Source organism: Primulina huaijiensis, chromosome 10 (assembly GCF_012295235.1).
Source record: "Primulina huaijiensis isolate GDHJ02 chromosome 10, ASM1229523v2, whole genome shotgun sequence".
Classification (NCBI taxonomy): domain Eukaryota; kingdom Viridiplantae; phylum Streptophyta; class Magnoliopsida; order Lamiales; family Gesneriaceae; genus Primulina; species Primulina huaijiensis.
In genome coordinates, this window is record NC_133315.1 from 11787446 (window position 1) to 11811476 (window position 24031).

Here is a 24031-nt window from a genome sequence, read left to right on the forward strand (position 1 = left end):
TATGTGTGGATCCAGAACCCAAAACTGTAGAAAGCAAAAGGAATATTGCCTGGGACGATAAGGGAAGAGTTGTCGGTGTTGGAAATGGCTGAACCAGTTGATTTGTGGAGCATCTCTGGTTGTTCCTTGCTAAGGAGTTTTTGATCCGATGCAGGGGTTTCTGTCACAGCAGAAATGGCATGCTTTGTGCGAGAAGATTTCCATTTAGCGGTTTCCCGTGGATTCTCCAGCATGTTTTCGAGGAATGATTTGGTTTCTTGCACTTTGCACACTGAAGATGACCTTGATGAGCCATTCATGGCATCAGGGAAAGGATTGTGGCCAGAATTGGGAGAGGGGTTCTCAACAATTTCGGAGGAGGAATTGCGATGAGAAACAAGAGCCGAGCCTTCTATTGAAGACGAGGCACTGGATGAAAGGCCCAACATCAGTTTTCTTCGGCTGTTCATGTTGAACTTCTTTTTCCTCTCACAATTTGGGTAGGCCTTTGTGGCGAGAATCCGACTCTTGACATCATCCAGTTGACTGGTAAGGCCCATAAAAGAATATAAAGACCTGTTTCTTTTCACTAATAGACTTGTCACGGGCCTTGTCATCTGGGCACTTATAATCGTTGACTTCAAATAAGTCCAGTTGCTGCTGGTAGCGTGTAAGGCAGCGAAGTAAGAGGTGACAACTGAATCGTATTGTTTTAGGCCATGTATGGAGCTATCTATCTCAAAGCGTTCGGCTGTACTCTCCTTGCACAAGTAGGTTTCCTTCGCAGCGCCTCAGGTATACTTTGCGTAAGGATACAACCGGAAGTTTTCATCAACTTTGGTTGTCATGGAATTGATAAGTCACGACGCCACCATACTGTTCTCCGATTTCCAAATCTGAAAGCCTCGTCATCTTTTTCTGGTCAGTAGATAGCGCTGGAAAGAAAATCATCCTTTCCCTTTCCATAGATGCACATAATCACGGATTGGTACCATTGGAGATAGTTATGTCCATTCAGTTTGTGGAAGATGATCGAGATGGACGTATTATTAACAAGGCTTGTCATGTTTTGAGAGGGAGCGGCAACTCTGGCCGACAACGAAGATGGAGCACTACTCGATGAAGAAGCCATCCCGTATTTTGTCATGGATCAGATGAACTGGATCAACTACGTCTTTGCTAATATGTTGTAAATGTAGAGGACTGCATAATATAGGGAATGTGTTTTCAATGATGATTGAATCAAGTGGTATTAAAATCTAACGTGCCTAACTTCCGAATTATGACAAACTGATAACAACCTAATCTAATCAAATAATTTAAATATAAATCTGTTATCTTAACAGCTGATTTAAGATAATAACCATCATCATCCTTCTACAACACTGCCTATGGCAGGGAAATCCAACTAAAATTGTTGATGATTGGAAGAAATGCTCTTCTACCGAGCTGCTTTTCATAGCTAAAGTAGCCAGGTCCTTTAAAAGACCGAACAAATAAGGCAAGATTGAACATTACCGATTCAGGCATTCAGCTATGATTAAATCGCTCTTTTGTTGTGATATAAATTCCAGTATTGTGTTTTAACCGAGAAGGTTGACTACTGGATCATTACCGAGTTTGTTTTATTTATCTTAGATGAAATATTTAGACTTGAAAAACTTAACCTTTGCCTCCTAAGGATGTCTCTGTCTTTTGGGTTTTGGTCAAATAGATTGGTGGATGGGTCCTTGAACATTGGACCATTTTCAAAACAGTATCAGTTGAAAATTTGGTTCTTCTAAATAAATAATGTTTAGCCAACAAAGATTACTCCAACACAATGTTTATAGAAAATATGCATCAAGTAAAACATTGATATTAACTCTTTTTAACTTTAGAGTTTGCACCTTTTCTATGCCAGATGAATGCTCATACTTCAATTTATATAGGAAAAGGGACATTGTTTCCAGTAGCTTGATCCAAAGGCCTCGACTCGTTATTGTTAAATTCCATAATTCTGAACATATAATTTCAGGCATAACAGATTTATTTTTAACAGCCTTTACGATCTCAAAAAGCATGAGTTTAATTCGATCCATTTATTTTATTGTTCCTTGAAGTGTGATGCTGATAACACTGAATTATTTCTTTACGCAGTGTGCTTCTAGCAGTTTTGGATGCTCAGTTGCAGTTACCTCCTGATATTGATGGCCGCAAGTTTTCTGCTTTAGCAACACAGTTTACCACCTTGCCTGCTGCTTCTTGTGATGGAATAGCCTCTTCCAGATTAAATAGCCAAGAAAATGGTGATGGGAAGGTTGATGATAATGACATCAGTGTTAAAGTGGATGTTCCTGAAGATGTAAGTCTTCTTTTTGCTCCTCCAGAAGTGAATAGAATGTATCTTACCAATGTTCCTGCCAGTGGAGACAAAAATATTTCTGATTCAAGCAGTTCAAATGTTTGCTCTCAGTTCAATAATGCTGTGCAGAAAAATATTAACTATTTTCATAATGATTTGGCATTGACTTCCAGTCATGGAATAGAATTGTACAATTTGATGACTAATTATTCACATCTTATGAATTATCGAGATTGTGAGATGAGGGCTACCGAGTTTAGGCGCTTAGCTCTGGACTTGAGCTCCCAGAATGAAATTACTCTGGAGAGTCATGATGCTGCGATAGATGCTTTGCTTTTGGCAGCAGAGTGTTATATTAATCCCTACTTCATGAGGTCTTTCAAGGACATTTCAGTTGGTGTGGGAAATATTCACAATAAAAGGACCAGTGAAAACTGTGGGCTTGCAGATATTAACAGTATTTTCCCCCAAAAAAGCAATGACTTGAAACTGGTGGCTGATCTTGAAAGGCAAAGAGACAGATTTGTTCTTGAAATTTTGATTGCGGCAGCTGAGTTAGACAGGAAATATAACAAAGTTGCATTGGAGGGAGATATATCTACATCAGATGTTGAAGAGGATGAGGATATTATAAATTTGAACCAGGAGGATATTTTTAATACAGATGCTATTACCTTGGTTAGGCAAAACCAAGCGATGCTGTGCAATTTTTTGGTCAGGCGTCTGCAGAGGAATTCATATTGGGAGCAATATTATATGTATGAGATTCTGATGTGGTGTCTTCTCTTCTTGTTGCATTCAGCTACAAAATTGTTCTGTTCCCCGGAGCATGTAGTTGACATTATATTAAATTTTGCAGAGTCCTTTGAGGGACAGCTGAAATCATTTGAATTTGAAGGAAATTCACAATTAAAAAGTTCTAAGCTGCATGAGGTGCAATGCCGCTGGATTCTTCTCAACAGATTGGTGATTGCGTCAAGTGGTAATGATGAAAGTTATGAACTGTCGATCAATGCTAAAAGTGGTTTTCGGTTCTCAAATTTAATTCCCGCTTCTGCGTGGCTAGAGAAAGTGCCTGCCTTTTCTTCTTCTGCTAGACCTTTGGTTAGATATTTCGGTTGGATGGCAGTTTCACGTAATGCAAAGCAATATATGAAAGAGCGTCTCTTCCTTGTTTCTGATTTGTCACAGTTAACATATATTTTGTCCATATATTCGGACGATCTCTCTCTAGCTGATAGTATCATTGAACAGAAAAGTGGGAATGAGTCAATTGAAAGACTTCGTATCCACCAGGATAATAACATGGTGGATAGAGGCAGTAGTCACAGTTATCAAGATGCGCAGCAATCTTTTCATGCTTTATATCCAGGTATCTGTAAATTATTTCCCAATCTGAAGAAAGAATTTGAAGCCTTTGGGGAAACTATATTGGAAGCTGTTGGTTTACAATTGAAATTTCTTTCTTCCGCTCTTGTGCCAGATCTGATGTGTTGGTTTTCTAGTTTATGTTCGTGGCCATTTGTTCAAAGTCAGAAGCCCCGAGACTTATTTCAATCTGAATCTGTTTATTTCAAAGGTTTTGTTGCAAAGAATGCTAAAGCTGTTATTCTGTTCATTCTTGAAGCAATTGTGGTGGAGCACATGGAAGCAATGGTACCTGAAATACCCAAAGTGGTGCAAGTGCTTGTGTCTCTGTGCAGGACTTCATACTCTGATGTGTCATTTCTTAATTCCATATTGCGCTTGTTGAAGCCCATCATAGCATATTCCTTGAACAAGGTGTCTGATGAAGAAAAGCTTTTGGTTGATGTGTCATTTAATAACTTTGAATCTTTATGCTTTGGTCAGCTTTTTAACAATATTAGACAACGAGATGAAAGTTCAGATTCTCCAAAAGATGTAGGAAAATGCAAGGCTTTGACAATATTTGTTTTGGCTACCATTTTTGGTAATTTATCTTTCCACGGGAAAGCTGAGGTATTGCAGTCCGCCATCTTATGGGCTGATTTTACTTCCTTCGAGGGAACAACTGCATTTCATGATTATTTATGTGCATATCAGGCACTCATGGAAAACTGCAAAGACCTACTGATTGGCACTTCTAGAATCTGGGGCATCATTCCACTTAAAATGTCAGCATGTACTAACTCTACCTTTGATAGTGATGAAAGTTTTCCCAAGTCACGCTCAGGGTTTCTCAGTGATATGTTCCCCTCTGTTTCTCCTACTGAGGATTCAGAGAGGCATCAAGATAACAATAGTGCAGATGCTGATGCAAGTCAAAGGATTTTTCAACTTGATTTAGAGGAGATAAGGAGTATCTCGAAAAACCTAGAGGCCCTTGTTTCAAAACTCAACCCGACCACAGAACAATGTTGGAAAATACATCATAAATTGGCAAAGAAGTTGGCACTGACATCTGCTGAGTGTTTCATGTACTCAAAGTGTTTGATTTTTATTGCAGATAGGGCTTCTGCTTCTTCGGAAATGGAGAAGCTGCTCCGAAGTAAGTTTGTTGATGAATTCCCGGGATTTTGGAATACTAGTCTTGAAGGACTTTCTAGAATGATCTTAGTGCTTCAAGAAAACCTTTGTTGGGAGGTTGCATCTGTACTGCTTGAATCACTTCTAGGAGTGCCTCTTTTTCCCCATTTGGATAATGTGATTCGTGACATATTCTCAGCAGTGAGGAATTTTTCGGACAGTGCTCCAAATATTATTTGTAGATTACAAACTGATAAAATGATATCATTGATTCTGGCGAGAGGAATCCATAACCTTTGTCAAATTGAAATGCCCATACACTTGTTTGATTTGTTCTGTTCCTTGCTTGGTCATCCTGAGCCTGAACAACGATATATTGCCCTTAAGCACTTGGGTAGACTTGTCGGCCAAGATGCCAATGGAGAAAGGTGGCTTTTGTCTTTAACAACTGAAACTTTAACAGGTTCATCAAACCTACCAGTTTCTGATTATGAGCCAAAATTATCCGCTCTGGTTTCATCTACCTGGGACCAGGTCGTCTTGTTGGCGTCATCCGACTCATCACTGCTTTTAAGAACCCATGCAACAGCACTTCTTATCTACTATATTCCATATGTAGAAAGAAGTAAAGTACAGTCATTTCTAGCAGCAGCTGAGAGTATTCTTCAGTGTTTGACGACTCTCGCACAACCTTCATGCTATGGACCATTGACACAGTTCTCCTTGGCACTCATTGCAAGTGTTTGCCTTTTCTCTCCAGTTGAAGACATCTCTCTGATTCCTGAATGTATTTGGAGAAATATTGAAACTTTTGGAATGTCTGGAAATGGTAATTTTGCTATGGGCTGCCAGAAATATAGTCTAATTCTAGTCTGTCAGATTTGGTTATCGAAGAATACCATTTTTCCCTGTTTATTGCCTTTGCAGGTAGATATTGCACTGATCTCGAGAAAAAGGCTTGTGAAGCACTGTGCAGACTTAAAGATGATGGAGACCAGGCTAAAGAGGTTGGTGGCCAGGCAGAATTGAATTTCACATGTATTTATGTGAATTGTCAGACTATGGAATTAGTTATAGATGTTTGCTGCAGTAGCTATAAAGTGAAATGTCCTTACTTTGTCCTATTGACCCTACTAGATGCATCTTTTTCTTGGTATTAGTTAAAAAAATTTCTCGCTCTGCTTACCTTATTTTTCTTTTATCTTTTGCGATGTAGATCTTAAAGAATGTGCTCTCTTCTAGTTCTCCTACGCAAATGCCTGATTTTGTAACCACACGTGAATCAATTCTTCAGGTATGGAATATTGAGTAGTTAAATATGTTTATTCTGGTAATTTCTTTCCCTGAGCATGGTCCCTGTTATTCTTTCACTGAGCAAAAGGATTGTTTATTACGAAGACGTAGCACATGTGCATGTACAACATCATGTCTTTATATTGAACAAGTCTATTAATGGTCAATTGTTATCGCCTACCTTTTGTTTTATGGTGCTTCTTTGATCTATTATTCATTTCTTTGCAGGTTATTGGCAATTTATCCTCTGCCCAGTCATACTTTGATTTTTTCTCAAATGAAGTTGAGCAAAAGACCATGGTTAGTCTTGGCACACTTATGATGATCTACCTTAATCTGCTCATTCAAATTATGACCTTTTATTTATTTTAGGAACTAGAAGAAGCTGAAATGGAAATGGAACTTATTCGAACTGAACGTCCTGTCCCAGATTCATCTATTGATTTTCAAGATTGGCGGCAGCTACCATTTTTATCCAGTATGGATATTTTACTTCAAGATGGCATATTCCTTGAACCAAAGGGACTATTTGTAGGCTTTTGGTTTTAGATAATAAACATTTTTGAGTGGATGAGAGACAGTTGTCATGAGTTACTATGAACTGAGAGTAATTGTGTTCCACTGTTTACTACCAACTAATATCTCTCAAATTCACTCTCCCTATCTATTTCAGTTTCATAATTTTTTCTCTCATACAGCTTATGCGAAGGATGATGACCGCTTGCAGCAAATCAAGGATGGAATCAGATCATTGTATGTGTATTTAATATTTTTTTATGTCAATCACAAATGAGCAGCTTAGAGAAGAAGCAAGTGAATCCAGTCCCAGTTATTGATGTCACGCACTTGAATTATTTTACTTATTGCAACTGCATCAACTGAAGAAGCTCAATATTTGGAAATGCCACTGAATTAATATATTAGATTTTTAAAGGAATTGTAGTTGCTTTGTAGATCTTATGTCAGTGTTAATCACATCCTGTTTGTTACACTGAATTTTTTTTTGTATTTATGGGTAAAAAACATGGATCTGATCCCTGACTGTAAGTTGTTCTAGAAGAACTTGGACTTGTGCTTTCCTTTGGAAAGATACTTCTGCTGCTACAAAATTGCTTTTTATCATTTATTCTCCTTTTCTGATTTTCCTTGAAAGTTGATGTGTTTTTCTCAATGTGATTGTAGCTTGCCCTCTCTAAATACACTCTTTTGTTTTCCTATTCTCTTTCTTCAGAGAGAAAACAAAAGTCAGGGAAGATATAGTTGCTCGTAGGCAGCGAAAGCTACTTCTAAGGCTTTCACGCCAAAAATTTTTAGAGGAATCAGCTTTACGAGAATCAGAACTCATTCAAAAATTTGATAGGTTTTCCACTTTTCTGTAATTTATCAGATTTTGTGTCATGATTAGAGTGTCTGCTTGCATTGTTGAAGGATTTGTTTTGTTGTATCAGAGAGAGAACAATTGAAGTAGAAAAGGAGCTTCAGAGACAGCAGGTGCTGGAACTTGAGCGTGCAAAAACCAGAGAATTGCGGCACAACCTTGATATTGAGAAAGAGAAGTTGGCACAGGTAAGACCTAAGCAACTGATTGCTCTCAAAATAGCCTTCCATTGGCCATTTTTTTAGATTTTTGTGAACATGTTTAACTTATTAATTTATTAGTAGCTTTCAGTAATTCGTGGATTTCCATTGATCCCTTTTGTCATGTGTGATGACCTATCTGCAATTATTCTTATGCGATCATGGTTTGTGCTAAGCTAGACTAAATTTACTTGAAAATTTTCGTTAGTTGAGTGGTATATACATTTGGCTGAAAGATAGTTTCACCATTCAAATGAAAATATTCTCAATCTATTGCTTGCTTATCAAATACAAGATGAATTTATGTAGCGCGAACTCCAGAGGGAACTTGAGCAAGTGGAAACTGGAATGCGGTCATCACGACGAGAATTTGCATCCTCCAGCCATAGTAGGTGTGTCTTACACTCCATCTCAATTGCTTCATTAAATTTTAAATTTAGAGTCTTGTACAAGCTGTTTTGGTAGCATTCGAGGACAATCTGTTAAGAATACAAAAATATGATCTTTTTAACCTTTCAGCATTAAGCTGATCTAGGTATGTCACTTGGAGCTATGGATTTACTGTCTTATGGGCCTGGACAGTTTCTCAGTCTACAAGCAGATATCATGCCTGACCTGTTGGGAATTTCAGGATACTTATTGTCAGTGTAGTGATTCGTTAGATTGTAAACTCTAGTCTCCAACGTGATAACGGATTTGAAATTGGAATCGTGCTATTTATTGTGAGCCATCACACCAGCAAGTCCAACCAGCCCAACTAGAAATTATAACCGTGTCCAGTACCATTGACTTTTATGATTTATAAATATATGACAAACCTCTCCTTGAAACTTGTGAAAATTATAATAACCAGGGTGAAGGAACATTGCTAGTTCTTTTTTGGCCAATACGAAAGTTTCAACCTCCCTCAGTTTCTCATGCCGCTGGGATTTTAGTTATTAAAAGCTCATAATGCAAGCACCTAGGATCAAGCTGTCGCGAGGGAAAGGAGATTTTGCCATGATGCATGAGCATTGGTGCGTATCAAGGCTCAAGGGTCCTTTAAGTTGTTCTAAATGAATGGAAATGAAATACCATTGCCATCACTTTTGGATACTAACAAATATTTATTGTCATTGGTACTCGTGAAAAAATTTTCTTCAAGCATTTAAATTTAGTGTATTATACTATGGTATGCCTAGCGTCAATAAGTTGTGCATCTTGCCTGCTCCCCGAGGCCCTATGGTACACATGACCAGTGCCTAGGCGGGTTCTATGGTATCAACATAATAAGATGAAGTTTGTTGTGTTCGGGCAAGCCAACAAGGGTCTATAAAAAATTACTTTTAATTTTTTTTTAATTGGGCTTTTAATTTAAATTTAAATCCCAAAAAACTTTTCGAAAAAATCCCAAAAAAAGCTCAAAAAAATAATGAAATAATTTTCAGCCGCCAAGGTTAGCCGACTAGCACTTTTTCGGAGCGAGGAGGCGGCCGCAAACTCTGTTTTTATTTAAACATCTATCATAACAGTTGCTTTGTGTTGTCAGACATTAATTGCTAATGTTCCTTAAATCATGTGGATTTCTAGTGTTTCTTTTTTATTTGATTTTCTTTTCAATATTTCAGATATGCTGTCTTTTCAGGCAGGCAGTAGTAGCATTTTATTGTGATTTCAGGGTCTTGATCTTTTAAGGCTGGTTAAGATTCCTCAAGTTTATTGAACTGCTTGACTCGCATCAAGCCTTTTGGCCAGTGTCCCTTCTTAATTCCAAAAGATTGCCTTTTTGATTTTGATACCGATGTTACTAATAAAAAGCTCGGTTTTCTTCCATCACCTCGTTTGTTTACTGGCCAGATCTAATGGATGTCGGCATGCTTATAAAAATCGTTGTTTGAAGTCTTGCCATCTGACACAATTTCTCACTTTTTAATCATCAGGCAACGAGATAGGTACCGTGAAAGAGACAATTTACCGGAAGGTAATGAAGGCAACTTGAGAACAAGTGTACGAACGGTTCAGCAAGATGCTATTTCTTCTAATACATCCATGGGCAACCAGCCAACAGTTGTATTATCAGGGGCAAGACCATTTGCAGGTCAACTTCCCACGATACTACAATCACGAGAAAGATCAGATGATTGTGGCAGCAGTTATGAAGATAATATTGATGGACGGAGCAAGGATTCTGGTGATACGGGTAGTGTTGGGGACCCCGATACAGTGTCTGCCCTAGAGGGACAGTCGACTGGTTTTCCATCTTCTCAAAGGCATGGATCCAGGGGTAGCAAATCTAGGCAGATCGTCGACAGGAGAGAACGGGATGCTAGGCGTGAAGGAAAGTGGGAGCGAAAACACTAGTAAGCCATAGTCTCTGATGAATTTGTACCAAATTAGTTGAATATCTGCTTGTGCATATGACATGTAATGATTTTCAGCCAACCAACTCAGTAGAATATTGTCGTAATTTTTTGTTCTCTGGAGTGTGCATATCTCCCTGCTATGAATGCACAGAGTGAGCATTTCCTTTGAAATTTGAGTTTGCCCGTTAAATTGTGCTTGTTTCGGTTTATGTTCAGGTTTTTGCTCATGTGTTAATTTTCCTTTTGTGCAGTTCAGATTTTATAAAACTATTTTGTTTTATCTAGTCATGTCAGATGTGTAGCATCAGTCAGGATTTTCTCTGAAGATTAGCAATTCAAATTCTGCAGTGTGGTGGTTATCTATTTCTGTGCATTTTCTCTGAAGATTAGCTATTCAAATTCTGCAGTGTGGTGGTTATCTATTTCTGTGCAGTAAATGATTTTGTAGTCAGTTGAATTGAATACAAAATCCGGGTTATGTCGATGCTACCTTACTGCTCCCACAGGATCTAAGCCGTTGATTTTAAAGAATTTGGTGGACCCCGCATATGAATTGGTGGACCCCACATAGATGTGGTTAAATTTGGGCTTTGATCACCTCATGGGGGCAGTGCCCCATAAGGTAGGGTGAAATATTCCCAAAATCCGTGAATCTCGTCTCCGTGAATTGTGCGCACCCCTTTATTCTCAAAACTTTCATCGAATCAAGCGTTGTGCTCTTGATCCTTAATTCTCTTGACACAAAGGGCCTACCGAGTCCACATAAAACCTGGTTGCCTTCACTGCTGCATCGTGTCTCACCGTTGATTGCCAGTTCTTCCTTCCGTAGCATTCCGCGCTCCAACTCACACTCCATAAGCTCAACAGGAATAACTATCACAAATAGGAGAAATCCATGAAATTGGCTCTTGGATGTAACAGAAAAATTAGATCATATTACTGGTGAAGTGATCCAACCCACGTCCACCTGACCAATTTGCGGCTCATCAATTCTATGAGACCTACAATTGGATAGCCTCACCTTGTTTTATCAATATCCAAGGACCAAGGTAGGCTGCTTGAGTTTTGTATTTTGATTTCGAACTCGTTCCAAATATTTGATTCTGTAACGTCCGAAAACTAATCTAAGTAAATCACATGTATGCAAAATTATTTTAATTGCTTAATTGTTTTATTTAATTGTTTTTAAATGCTAGCATGATATTTATTATATGATTAAATGTATGATTGCATGATTAAATGATAATATTACTTGATTACATGAAATTAATAGTTTTACCCGAATATTCGATAATAGGCACGGGAAAAGAGACCGGGGACGACCAAGACAAGGATATTTAATTTTCATTAAATAATGGCGAGACTTCCTAATATGATTTAAAAATGATTTATTTTTCCTAAAAATGTGGGAGTTCGAATTATTTTACGAGTCGAGCTCGATTTTTCTTGGAAAGCCGGTTTTGGGTAAACAAGGAGTTTTAAAAGATCAAAAATATTATTTTATGAAAATTAATTTTATAAACTTTTATGTTTTAATTAAATAAGAGTTATTAGGCCAAATTTAATTAAAACTGCCAATCTATGTTTAATGTAAGGTCCAAAATTAAAACAACGTAATCCAACTGGATGCAAATCAAGAGAATATGAAAAATGGTTAACTAAATGATTTTAGTTGCTTAATTAATTATGTGGCATGTTTATGTGACGTTTTAGTAGTTTTTCTATTTACATGCATTAAACGGTATTTTTAAGGATTATTCGAGGAACGAAGACCGATGGCTGAAAAATGTAAAATGTTTTTAATAAATAATTATTTTTAACTATTTAAAATATGATTGATGTTTTTTCATATTTTTGAAAATAAGGTGTTTTGAGGTGATTTTATATATCGGGACGTAAATTTTATCGGTGTCGGTTTTTCAACCAAAATACGAACGTTTTGGCAACAAGGCTAATAAATTCGCAAACTTATTTAAACAAAATAATTTTCATATTTTAATTAAGCACTAATGGGCCTAATTAACCTCCTTAATGGGTCAAGGCTTGATTAGTGTTTGAATTAAGATATATAATGTACAAAAACCCTTTCCCCACTATCATAAACTCACACCCCACTCTCCTATCAACCTACAATTCTCTCCACCAGCATATACACGACACACACACATCAAAGTTTGAGAGAAAAATTCGAAGCATTCAAAGGAAATTCAAGCCTAGGCCCTCCCCGTCGTCTATATTCATCGTCAACGTAAAAATCGTGCGTTAAATACGCAAAGACACGTCATACATCTCATTTTCTCGTCTATCACATCGTATTATTGTTTGAAATTACGCTTGTATGAAAAGCATGACATCCTTATGAATATTTTCGTATTATTTCATACACATGTGATAAACTCTTGAATTTATGTCCCAAAACATGATATTGCACAAAGGGCTGCCATCCTAGGACATCAATGGTCAGTTTTACACGGTTAAGGGGCCTGGACACACTCACACCAAGGCTGCACACACACGGAAGGGAGCTTGAGTGAATCATGTTGTTATGGGTGCACTAGGGTTCGGTATTTGAGTGTCATGGCTTGCGACTGGACCAGGACTCGATGTGGGCTCGGGCAGGGCATTGTTCAGGCTTACGTCGATTCCTAGGAGACTTTGGACTCTTGGGGGGGCAGCCGTGGAAGAGCCGCACGTAGGGGTGCACTCCCCTTGGTTGCGGGTTGCTGCATACAGCAGCGTGAGGGGTTTTGGGCAGGCTTGGGCATGCTTGCAGGGTTCAGTCAGGGTCTGGTGAGGGTCTAGAAGGAGAGAGCTCGGGGGTGATCCGTGTAGAGAGGAGTACGAGCGAAGGGAAGGAGTCCTTGGGTTGAAGGGCTCTCGGCCGCAACGCTTGGTTCTTTCGGTGGACTTCGGCGTGAGCCAGGGCTTAGTTCTAGGGGTCATCATGGGTTCAGTAGGTTCCTAAGTGGTCTGGGAAGGGGTTGGCTCACGATGGTTCGAGCATGGTTCGATGAAAAATCAAGTTGGCTCGAAGGTGGCTTGAACCGAGGTCTAGGGTTTTTAACTTGGAAAATAGACCGAAACATGGCTCACAGGGGTCGAGCCGTGGTTCACGAGGGCTAAAATAATATAAAAAGTCTAAGTTCTTAAATTTAGGAATTTCATTTTGAAGTTTGAAATTATTCGAGATTAAAACGCCTTAAAAATAAATAATTAAATATTAATTAAAAAGTCTAGTATTTAAGCTAAATAAAATTATGAGAATTTTATTTTAAGCTTAAATAATTATTTGGGACATGTTAGAGTCAATGAAATTAAGAAAAAGTCAAATTCGAGGAATTTTACGTCCAGGGGTAAAATGGTAATTTTACACCCAAAAATTAGTAAACGTCATGGCAGTGCACCGAATTCTGTTTTATATGCTTATATGATTATTTCAAATGTTTACGAATTTTTATACATTAAATTATCGGTTTTAAATGTTTATGAAAATTTATGATTATTTATGGAATTTTTGGATTAAACGATAAAGTTAAAAGATATGTTGCATGTTTGTTTTTAAAAGAAAAGGATTTTAAATGCATCAATTTTTTATAAAGTGATGAAAATGTGAAATATTGGAGGAGGTGAAGTAAATGTGACTATTGAGGATATGAATGGGGATATCGTGAGGGAAAAGGCCCCAAGGAGAGCCCATATATAGGAGAAGGCCCCAGAGGTAGCCCGACGATCGTATTTCCATTCGATGAGGATATGCCAAGGCTCAGTTGACGAGTGAGAGTGTCGCTGATGTCCCCGTCGCTCAGTACTGTGGATACTTGTTGATGGATCCATCGACTTTTGAGGAAAAAGAAAGTTACAATTAACGATCCGAATTCAATAAAAAGGAAAAATGTATATGTTCATGATGAAAAGATATATGTTATGAAATGAGGAAAAGGAAAAGTGTTTAGGTTTATGTTATGCATGTCATGAAAATGTTATTTTTACGTAAAAATATTTTTACTATTGCTTGTGGTTTTATACGTATTATTTGTTATCAAGATTATGGTGTGTTGAGTCTTTAGACTCCATAGGTGTGATGGGTGCAGGTGATTATGATGTTAATGTTACTGGAGGTCTTGATGGTTGACTTTGCTTGACTGTCAGTGCACATAACCCGAGAACCAGCGCTTCTACTTTTCCACACTTATGATTTACGTTAAATATTTTTAAGACTATTTATTTATGCTTTTTGAGCTGGTTTTGAGAGGATGATACTTTTGGCAATATTTGCAAAGATTATTTTAGGTTTGGTAAATATTTGACGATTTTACGATGTGAACTATTCCTTGAATTTTTCAAATATTAGTGGTTGGTTTTATTTTAAATTGGTGACAAAATATTTTTATGTACATGGTATGTTTCAGCCGATTGTAGGTTAGGTTTTTTTAAAAAAAATAAAATTTCTAATACTTTTTAAGTAAAACGAATAGCAGACTTTTCATTTAAACATGAAGGAATATGAAGTTTTTTTTAAAGAAAACAAGCTGGAACCGAAGGGGAAGAATTACAGGAGAGGACCGAGGGTCTTCTAAGAACAATTTCATGCATGTCTTGATGTAGGAGTCGGCTTGTTTGCATGGGGCTTTGGGGCTCGACCAGGTTTGGGGGTTGGGTCCTAAGGGTCGTGCTTAGGTCCTAGGAAGAGTCCTAGTCGTGTATCAGGCTGGGGAGGAGTCCACGAAAGTTAGGACTCTCTCCAAGAACTTCTCGCGTTCGGTTGCTGTACAGGGGGCTGCGGCTTGGTTAAGGGCTAGGCTAGGGGGTCTAGATGATGGTTTAGGATGGTTCAGGGAGGAGTAGGAAGTGTCAGGGCTCGTGGTGGCTCGAGCAAGAGCCCATGCGAAGGAACGCAAGCACGCACCCGGGGGGAGGGGTGACGCGCAGGCTACTGATATCTTCAGGTGTTGGGTCTGGGCATGGTCCAAAGTCGGTTAGGGTCAGTTGGGCTCGGTGGTGGTCGCCTGGAGGTGCCCTAGTTGGCTAGGAGTCTTGGGCTAGGAAGAGTCACGCACAGAATTTTTCAGCTCTGTCCAGGAGTGTTTCGAGCTGCTTAGCGACTGGTTCTTTGGGCTGGGCTTGGTCAGTAGGGTTCCTAAGTGGGTTGGCTCAGGTTTGAATCGAGGTGGCTCGACCGTGGCTCGAATAATTTGGGAGATGGCTCGGGTGGTTCTATATTGTGTCAAAAACGAAAATATATGACTAAAATTGGAACCATGGGTCCACGGTAGTGGTTAATGGCTCACAAGGGTAGAATATGTAATAAAAATGTTATTTTAAAAAATTTGGTATCAAAATAATGAGTTTTGAATTTATTTGGGATTTAATAACCTCACGAAACGTTAATTAAAGAAATAATCGAAAAGCCTAGTTTTAAAGCTTTATAAAATTCTGAAAAATTATATTTAAGTTTAAATAATTATTTAAAATATGCCCATGTCATTAAAAGTGAGAAAAAGATAAAATCGAGAATTTTTACGTCCAGGGGCAAAGCGGTAATTTTACACTTAAGAAAATACATAAATGCTTGACAGCATCCCGAAGGATTAAAATGCATGTTAAATGATATTTAATGATTTAAAATGATGCTTTTGATGATAATATGTTAATTTATGATTTAAGGTAATGTTGTACAATTTATACTGTTTAAAATGCTATTTTTGGAAAGTTATGTTATTTTATGATTTTTGAAGAAAAAGAAAAATATTTTGAGGGATGTGAATTGACTGTAACATATATATGATATATGATTTTTGGGGGATCTGTTTGTGTGAGGACGGTGAACTTACAATTTTATGGGGATGTCGTGAGGGAAAAAGACCTTAGAGGGAGCTCATTTACGGGAAAACACCACAGAGAGAACCTATTTATGGGAAAAGGCCACAGAAGGAACTCATTTATATGAAAAGGCCCTAGAGGAAACCCGTCTATGGGAGAAGGCCCCCGAGGGAACCCCGAAGATCGTATTTCCATTGTGGACCCTAGTGCACACCCCATGGGCTATGTGGAGCTGAAGATTGATCAGTCGACCGGAGGATAAAAGCCGGTCACTTTCAAGGATAAAACTTCACCCAAAATGATATATGATTGAAAGTTTTACGATTGAAAGTTTTACGATTTTAATGATTTTATGATATATGATTTATTGATGCTTAAAAGCTATTTTTAAATGATTTATTTATGTTTAAAGTTATTTTAAAATGATTTTACGATTTATGATTTAATTATGCTTAAATGATTTTAAATGATTTATTTATGTTTAAAAGACTATTTTAAATAAAAGTATGATTTTTAATGCATGTGAATGTATATGTATTATTTGCTATCCATGTTTAGAATGTGCTGAGTCTTTAGACTCACTAGGTTTGTATGATGCAGGATATGATGATTTATGGGAGGTGCTGACGATTGAGTGGATCGAGTGCAGCAGTACACACCCGAGGGCCTTTATGTTTCCGCACTGGCTGGATAGATTTATGATTTAAGAATTTATATTAATGATTTTTATTAGAGATATTTTTATGCTTTATTTTTATTGTTAGTTGATCTTTTTAAAGGTCGATTAGGAAGTTTTGGTTAGTCGATGATTTAAGATTTATTTTATGTACTTGAGATTTCATATGCTAAATTATTATGATTGTTGATTATGTTAAGTTATTTTATTTAGATAGTATTTTCGAGTTTATGATTTATGATTAGTATAAAAAAAAAAGTCGAAGTCGTTTCAGATTCGACTGTAGAAATCTGGAAATCCGACGAAATGACCATGATGTTACGACCTTTTAAACTGAGATGGTGTCCGGGAAATTATAATGACTGTGCCCACCATGAATAAGAGGTTAAAATTGCTTATGGTTCCTTCTCTGCCATTGGTGGAATTGAGACTACATATCTGAGTTATCTATAAAAGAACTGTCACTTTTCTTAAGTGTTACCTTCTAATGTATTGTTATCTTCTTCAAACTTCTTTTTAGATTGAAATTCCATGAATCAAATTAAAGACAAAAAATACTATAGAAAAAAAGATTCTGTGAAGAAATGTAGTCAATTTAAACATAAAAAGGTTGAGAAGATTTAATATTATAAAATTATCAAATTGTATTAAAGTTTGTAAGCCTTCCATTTTAAGTTTGTGGGTGTTATGTTTCAAAAAGAGATTATCAATTTTATATAATAATTTAGGTTATTGTGATACATGGAACGAACTGGAGAATTGGAGGAATGTCTTTTCTTCATAGTGTTAATAGAGTCATCAACACGTGACATTTGGGGTGCTATACATTTAAAATATTAGAGTTGTACTTATATCACTAACTATAATTTTTAAGAAAACAATAAACATAGAGTTGCATGTTTTGTTTTGTGAAGAATCTTAAAATACAAAAGAATAGGACTCTGTGCAGGTGTTTCATTTTACTTTATTGCAGGGCGGACCTAAGATTTTGTTTTCAATACAAAATTTTATTGATAAAATTCTTTTATTCTCTTAACTTATATATTATTTTAATTTATTAATTTTTTTAATACAAATCTTGCTAATAATAATATAAAATGCTAAACTTTAGTATATTAATATTAATATTAGAAATCTGATGGTGTAAATATTCTCTCAATTTAATAAAAAATATATTTAAAGAATTTTAAATTGCTTGAAAGTTAATTCATTTATATTATCTTTGATATAGAGTTTTATTCTTTAAATTTCACTTATGTCGATCTCTCTCTACGTTATAAAAAATAGATGATTTGTTCCTTTATCGATTTAAAAAACAATCAATCTATATGATATGAAAATAATTAATTTACTTATTATATATTATTTTTTATTTTATCACAAAACACATAATTATAAATTTTATTTATATTTAAGAATATGATTTCTTACCACTTGAAAAATTACACACCACAATAAATAATGTCAAATTTTATTCTAATGTTCATGATGCTCACGGAAAATTTAAGGTCCAATTCCAGCAAGTGTCAATAGTCCAGACACAGGTTTAGAAATTGTCCTGAGCCTGAAATCACGAATAAGACCGTTAGAAGGTGGCCGGGAAGGTGTCCCGGCATAGCCCCTCCGACGCTCAAGTTAGAGACTGAGGATGTATGGGGGGAGCAGCTAAGGGTGCTGCTGAAAACAATATATTGAATCCAAATCATACGCTCAAACCTGGTATTTATAGGAGAATACATGGGCTTGTCATGGGCCCTCCACCTGTGGGCCCTAGAGATGCTGGAGATGGGCCGGGATTTTGGGCCTGCTCTTGATGGGTTCATCCCGGAAGTATCAACAGTCTCCCTCTCCCGAGTCGAGCTGAATCGTAGGTTCAAAGTTTGATTAATTGTGTTGTCCTCGGTTCACAAGGCGTGAATTGTTAAGTTTTCCTATGTTGCTCACAAGCCTCCCCGCCTGCGCCTCAACTGCGCGTTAACCCTAGTGCCGCTTCACCATCACCTCGCCATCACCCTTGCCATCACCTCGCTCCCTCTCGCCTATCCGCCGTCTCGCCTACGTAGTGCGCCTGCCTCGTCGCACAAGAAGCCGCCCAGTTTCACCACCTCCCTCCGCGAGCTCTCGCCCATGCGTTCACCAGCCCCACGCAAGCCCTCGCCCTACCCCGCGAAAACTCTCGCCCGTGCCGCCATCACCTTTGCCCTTCCTCGCGCTCATAACCTCGCCCAGCCCCGCCGTCTTCCCACGCCATCCCTCGCTCCACCTCGCCTTGCCATCACCCTCGTCTCGCCTCGCACGCAGCTTCGCCCAACGCGCCGAGCACGCCGAACATCCTCGCCTAGGCACGCACAGCCTCGCCCAAGCACACCCTCACCCTCGCCTAAGCACTCCCTCGCCCAGCGTGCTGCCGTCACCTCACCCCTGCCCAAGCACAACTTCACCTCGCGCACAGATCCAGCCATCACCCCGCCCAGCCATCACCTCGCTCTTTTGACATTCGTCGCGCACGGCCAGTCATCACCTCGGCTAGCTCTCCTCGCCCTTCTCCTGCCTTCTCCTCGCCTCGCTGCCTTCGCCTGTGCACACTCGCCCTTTCTCACGCTCGCTCATCTCACGCTCGCCCACAGCAGCTTCGCCTCGCCACCCTCCCTCGCCCCTCGCCTGCACAGCGCGCACAAGCCCTCGCCCTGCACCTGCCTTCTCCTCGCCTCGTCTCGCTGCCTTCGCCCGTGCACACTCGCCCCTCCTCACGCTCGCCCACCTCACGCTCGCCCACAGCAGGCTCGCCCAAGCCACCTGCACGCTCGCCCCTCGCCTTGCGCGCCCTCGCCCAGCGTCCGAGCGCCTCGCCCCTCCCTCGACCCTGCTTCGCCGCGCCCAAGCCCTCGCCCAACGCCGTGCCTCGCACACCAAGCCTGCACTCTCGCCTAGCACAGCGCCTCGCACTCTCCTTTCGCCCGCAGTCCTTGGTTCCTGAAGAGCTTTCAGGTCGATCCCCGTAATTTTCGCAGCGGGAAACATCGTTCGTTATCGGCAAACCAAATAATTTTTTTACTTCTCCGTGCCCTTGACTTCTCTCCTAAAATAGTCCTTAGCAGGAAAAATAAAACTTCAACCTTCTCACCGCCTAACTCCTCTGCTAGGCTATGCCTTAGCAGGAAAATAAAACTCACATCATCATCTTGTAAATCCTCCACTAAGCCGGGTCTTAGTAGGAAAATAAAACTCTCTCCTTATCATCACGTAACTTCTCCGCTAAGCCGGGCTTTAGCAGGAAAAATCAAACTTCAATCTCCTCATCCTCTGACTCCTCTGCTAGGCGATGCCTCAGCATGAAAATAAAATTTATTTTTCAACTCATCCCATTCTTCTGTGCTAGGCGATGCCATAGCAGGAAAATTAAGGTTTTACCTCCTCACCCCTGACTCCTCTACTAGGCTCAGCCCGAGTAGGAAAAATTTAAAGATGCCTTTACTCCACTCTGCTCCTCTACTAGGCGACGCCTCAGTAGGAAAAATTTAAAAATTTCTCTACTCCACTCTGCTCCTCTACTAGGCGACTCCTTAGTAGGAAATTTAAAGATGTCTTTACTCCACTCTGCTCCTCTACTAGACGACGCCTTAGTAGGAAAATTTGATTTTTCTCCTCCCCCACCCTTTAACTCCTATGCTAGGCGACGCCTTAATGGGAAAATAAAAATTCTCCACCTTCACCCTCTAACTCCTCTGCTAGGCGACGCCCTAGCAGGAAAATAAAAAACTCTCCACCCTCACCCCCTAACTCCTCTGCTCGGCGACGCCTTAGCAGGAAAATTTAATTTTTCTCCATCCCAACTCTGCTACTCTGCTAGGCGATGACTTAGCAGGAAAATAAAATTATTCTCCTCCACTCTGCTCCTCTGCTAGGCGACGTCTTAGCAAGAAAATTTAATTTTTCTCCACCCCAAATATGCTCCTCTACTAGGCGATGCCTTAGCATGAAAATTTATTTCTCCTCCTCCACTCTGCTCCTCTGCTAGGCTATGCCTTAGCAGGAAAATTTAATTTTTCTCCACCCCAACTCTGCTCCTCTGCTAGGCGATGCTTTAACAGGAAAATTTATTTCTCCTCCTCCACTCTGCTCCTCTGCTAGGCGATGCCTTAGAAGAAAAATTTAATTTTTCTCCACCCCAACTCTGCTCCTATGCTAGGCGATGCCTTAACAGGAAAATAAAATTCTTCTCATCCACTCTGCTCCTCTATTAGGCGACGCCTTAGCAGGAAAATTTAATTTTTCTCCACCCCAACTCTTCTCCTCTGCTAGGCGATGCCTTAGCAGGAAAATAAAATTCTTCTCCTCCACTCTGCTCCTATGCTAGGCGACGCTTTAGCAGGAAAATTTAATTTTTCTCCACCCCAACTCTGCTCCTCTGCTAGGCGATGGCTAAGCAGGAAAATAAAATTCTTCTCCTCCACTCTCCTCCTCTGCTAGGCGACGCCTTAGTAGGAAAATTTAATTTTTCTCCACCCCAACTCTGCTCCTCTGCTAGGCGATGGCTAAGCAGGAAAATAAAATTCTTCTCCTCCACTCTACTCCTCTGCTAGGCGACGCCTTAGTAGGAAAATAAAATTCTTCTCCTCCACTCTACTCCTCAGCTAGGCGACGCCTTAGCAGGAAAATTTAATTTTTCTCCACCCCCACTCTGCTCCTCTGCTAGGCGATGCCTTAGCAGGAAAATTTATTTCTCCTCCTCCACTCTGCTCCTATGCTAGGCGATGACTTAGCAAGAAAATTTAATTTTTCTCCACTCCAACTCTGCTCCTCTGCTAGGCTATGCCTTAGCAGGAAAATAAAATTCTTCTCCTCCACTCTGCTCCTCTGCTAGGCGACGCCTTAGCAGGAAAATTTAATTCATATCATTCTCATAATATAAGAACATCCACAAACTTAATATAAGAACTTGGCTTTATTAAATTTCAACTGATAACGTAAGAAAAATTCGGAAACGAAATACATAAAAAATAAAGTCAAGATTATTATTCTCTAAGGTGGTAAGCGTTCCCGGGCCTTTTTAGAGCCTTACACAGCTCATTCTCCAACTTTCTTCTTTGCTCCTCTTGTATCTCTACAGGACAAAGTTATCCACTTAGAAGCTTCTCTGAATGACTCTACAACCGTAAGACTGAGCTTAAGCTTCCATGTGAATGCTCGCGACTTCTCTTTTCTTCTTCCTTCATGATTCTTTCATGACAACGACGTGCGACTTTTTGGTCCCCGCACAAGACTCCAACTCTTTTTCCCACAGGAAACTTAAGCTTCTGATGATAAGTGGAAGCTACGGCTCTAAAATCCTTCAGGGCTGGCCGTCCTAGAATTCCATTACGTTGACGGGTTATCCACCACGGTGAATGCTATCATTTTTGTTACCTGCCAAGGATCAGTCCCCAAGGATAGGGGAAGAACAATTTGACCCAAAGGCGGGATGGCGTGTCCTTCAAACCCATACAACGGGGTGGATACCGGCTCAAACTCAAATCCTTCCATCTTCATTTGATCCAACTTGCTCTTGAACAAGACGTTCACGGAGCTTCCATTATCAATAAATATCCTCGCCACATCATAATTGGCAATGGTGGTCGTCACTACCAAGGCATCGTTATATGGAGTCACAACGCCTCGGAGGTCTTCTGGCCCAAAGCTGATGACGGGGACTTGTGGTAAGTCTGCACCCCTAGATATCTCAAAGTTCTCCAACCTTCTCCCATGTGCATTCCAAGCTCGCCCATATTCTCCATCAGTAGTACCCCTCGAGATCATATGAATCATTCCTCTCGTAGGGTGGTTATCCTCATCCATTCTCCTCCTCCGTTCGACGGGCTCCTGAGGAACATCTTGACCTCGACCTTCCCCCCTCTGCTCCCCGACCCTATGATTTATCCACGGAGGGCCTTGACCACGCCTAGGGGACGGGCGAGACTTCGGTCGACTCCCGGATGCGGATCCTTCTCGTCTGTCCCGCGAAGGCAATCTAGCACTGCTCTTAACCATTCGCGACTTCTCCCACCTCCCCTCGGGCTCCCTCACCTCCATCACCTCGTCACGACTCCTATCCAGAGAAACATGTGATGAGAATTGTCTTCTGTCCCTAGCTTTATCCTCCTCCCTTTCCCATCCACATCTCTTCCTTCCTTCTCTCTCTGTTCCCTCAACTCTTCCTTTCCCGGGCCGCTGCTCGATCCTCTTGTGTCGTTGGGCATCCTCTAGATTTACATTTTTTTCCGTCCGAGATAACAGATCATCATAACTTGATGGAGGTTTCTTGACCAACGATTTAAAGAACTCCCCTCCTCTCAGTCCTTGGGTAAATGCACTTATCATGATGTCACGAGAAGCAGCTGGTATATCCAGCGCTACATCGTTGAAACGCCGGATAAATTCTCGCAGAGTTTCAGTTTCTTGCTACTTCATCACAAACAAGCTTAAATAATTTCTTTGGTGCTTTCTGGTGCTAGCTAGTGAATCTATACAAGAAAGCAACGGAAAAATCCTCGAAAGATCGTAGGGAGTTGGGCTGCAAGGTGTTAAACCGTTGCTGAGCTGACCTCACCAACGTGACCAGAAACACCCTACACTTGACTCCATCTGAATACTGATGCAACAGAGCCGCATTCTCAAATCTTCCCAAGTGTTCTTCGGGGACAGTATGTCCGTCATATTATCTGAAGTTTGGCTGTCGGAAACTTGGAGGAAGCCCTTCTTCTAAGATGGCTAGTGAAAAAGGACTTCATCTCTTTGGTACCGGCGCCCTGCTTCCTACCTGCTGCCTCAACATCCGTATCTCCTTCCACATCTCCCCCATCTCACTAATCTCCCCACTTTGGAGGGGCTGTGACTCTTCAACCCTGCTCTGGTGGGCTTCGACATTCTCCTCTCGCTCTTGGTGTAACGTCCGAAAAATCATTCCACGTAAACCACATGCATGCAAAAATTATTTTAATTGCTTAATTGTTTTATTTAATTTATTTTAAATGCTAGCATGATATTTATTAGATGATTAAATGTATGATTACATGATTAAGTGATAATATGATATGAATTCATGAAATTAAGAATTTTACCCGAATATTCGATAATAGAAGGGGAAAAGAGACCGGGGACGACCTAGACAAGAATATTTATTTTTCATTAAATAATGACAAGGCTTCCTAATATGATTAAAAATGATTTAATTTTCCTGAAAATGTTGGAGTTCGAATTATTTTACGAGTCGAGCTTATTTTTCCCGGGAAGCCGGTTTTGCGCAAACAAGGAGTTTTAAAAGATCAAAAATAGTATTTTATGAAAACTTATTTTATAAACTTTTATGTTTTAATTAAATAAGTGTTATTGGGCCTAATTTAATTAATTAAGTAGGCTCAATAATCCCTAAGCTTGCAAGCCCAAAACCAAAGCCCATTAATATGTTAAATTGTTTATAAATAAGTCATCTAGGCTTTTAAAACGCTACAATTAAACCTTCCATCAGCTGTGAAA

At 39.6% G+C, this 24031-nt stretch overlaps 2 protein-coding genes across 3 annotated transcripts in view; one reads left to right on the top strand and one right to left on the bottom strand.

Moving 5' to 3' along the window:
• Window positions 1-10213, top strand: part of LOC140986754 (uncharacterized) — a 42027-nt gene extending 31814 nt beyond the window's left edge. The window contains exons 17-27 of one of the 2 annotated variants that reach the window (XR_012176971.1): window positions 2119-5639; window positions 5738-5817; window positions 6027-6104; window positions 6332-6403; window positions 6476-6581; window positions 6802-6856; window positions 7335-7463; window positions 7552-7669; window positions 7991-8073; window positions 8535-8697; window positions 9601-9771. Coding sequence is in view for 1 of the 2 variants with exons in the window: in XM_073455100.1 (XP_073311201.1) it covers window positions 2119-5639; window positions 5738-5817; window positions 6027-6104; window positions 6332-6403; window positions 6476-6581; window positions 6802-6856; window positions 7335-7463; window positions 7552-7669; window positions 7991-8073; window positions 9601-10021 (4663 nt within the window). In the remaining variant the exon portion in view is untranslated. Of the gene's footprint in view, window positions 1-2118; window positions 5640-5737; window positions 5818-6026; window positions 6105-6331; window positions 6404-6475; window positions 6582-6801; window positions 6857-7334; window positions 7464-7551; window positions 7670-7990; window positions 8074-8534; window positions 8698-9600 lie in introns of both variants that reach the window. The other variant, XM_073455100.1, reaches the window with a different exon arrangement.
• Window positions 10214-21877: 11664 nt separating this feature from the next.
• LOC140985886 (uncharacterized) lies at window positions 21878-23357 on the bottom strand. The gene is made up of 2 exons (XM_073453833.1): window positions 23316-23357; window positions 21878-22957 (listed from the first exon to the last, which is right to left on the bottom strand). Exons 1-2 carry the CDS (start codon window positions 23355-23357, stop codon window positions 21878-21880), a joined length of 1122 nt encoding a protein of 373 aa, XP_073309934.1.
• Between the last annotated feature and the right edge of the window lie 674 nt (window positions 23358-24031).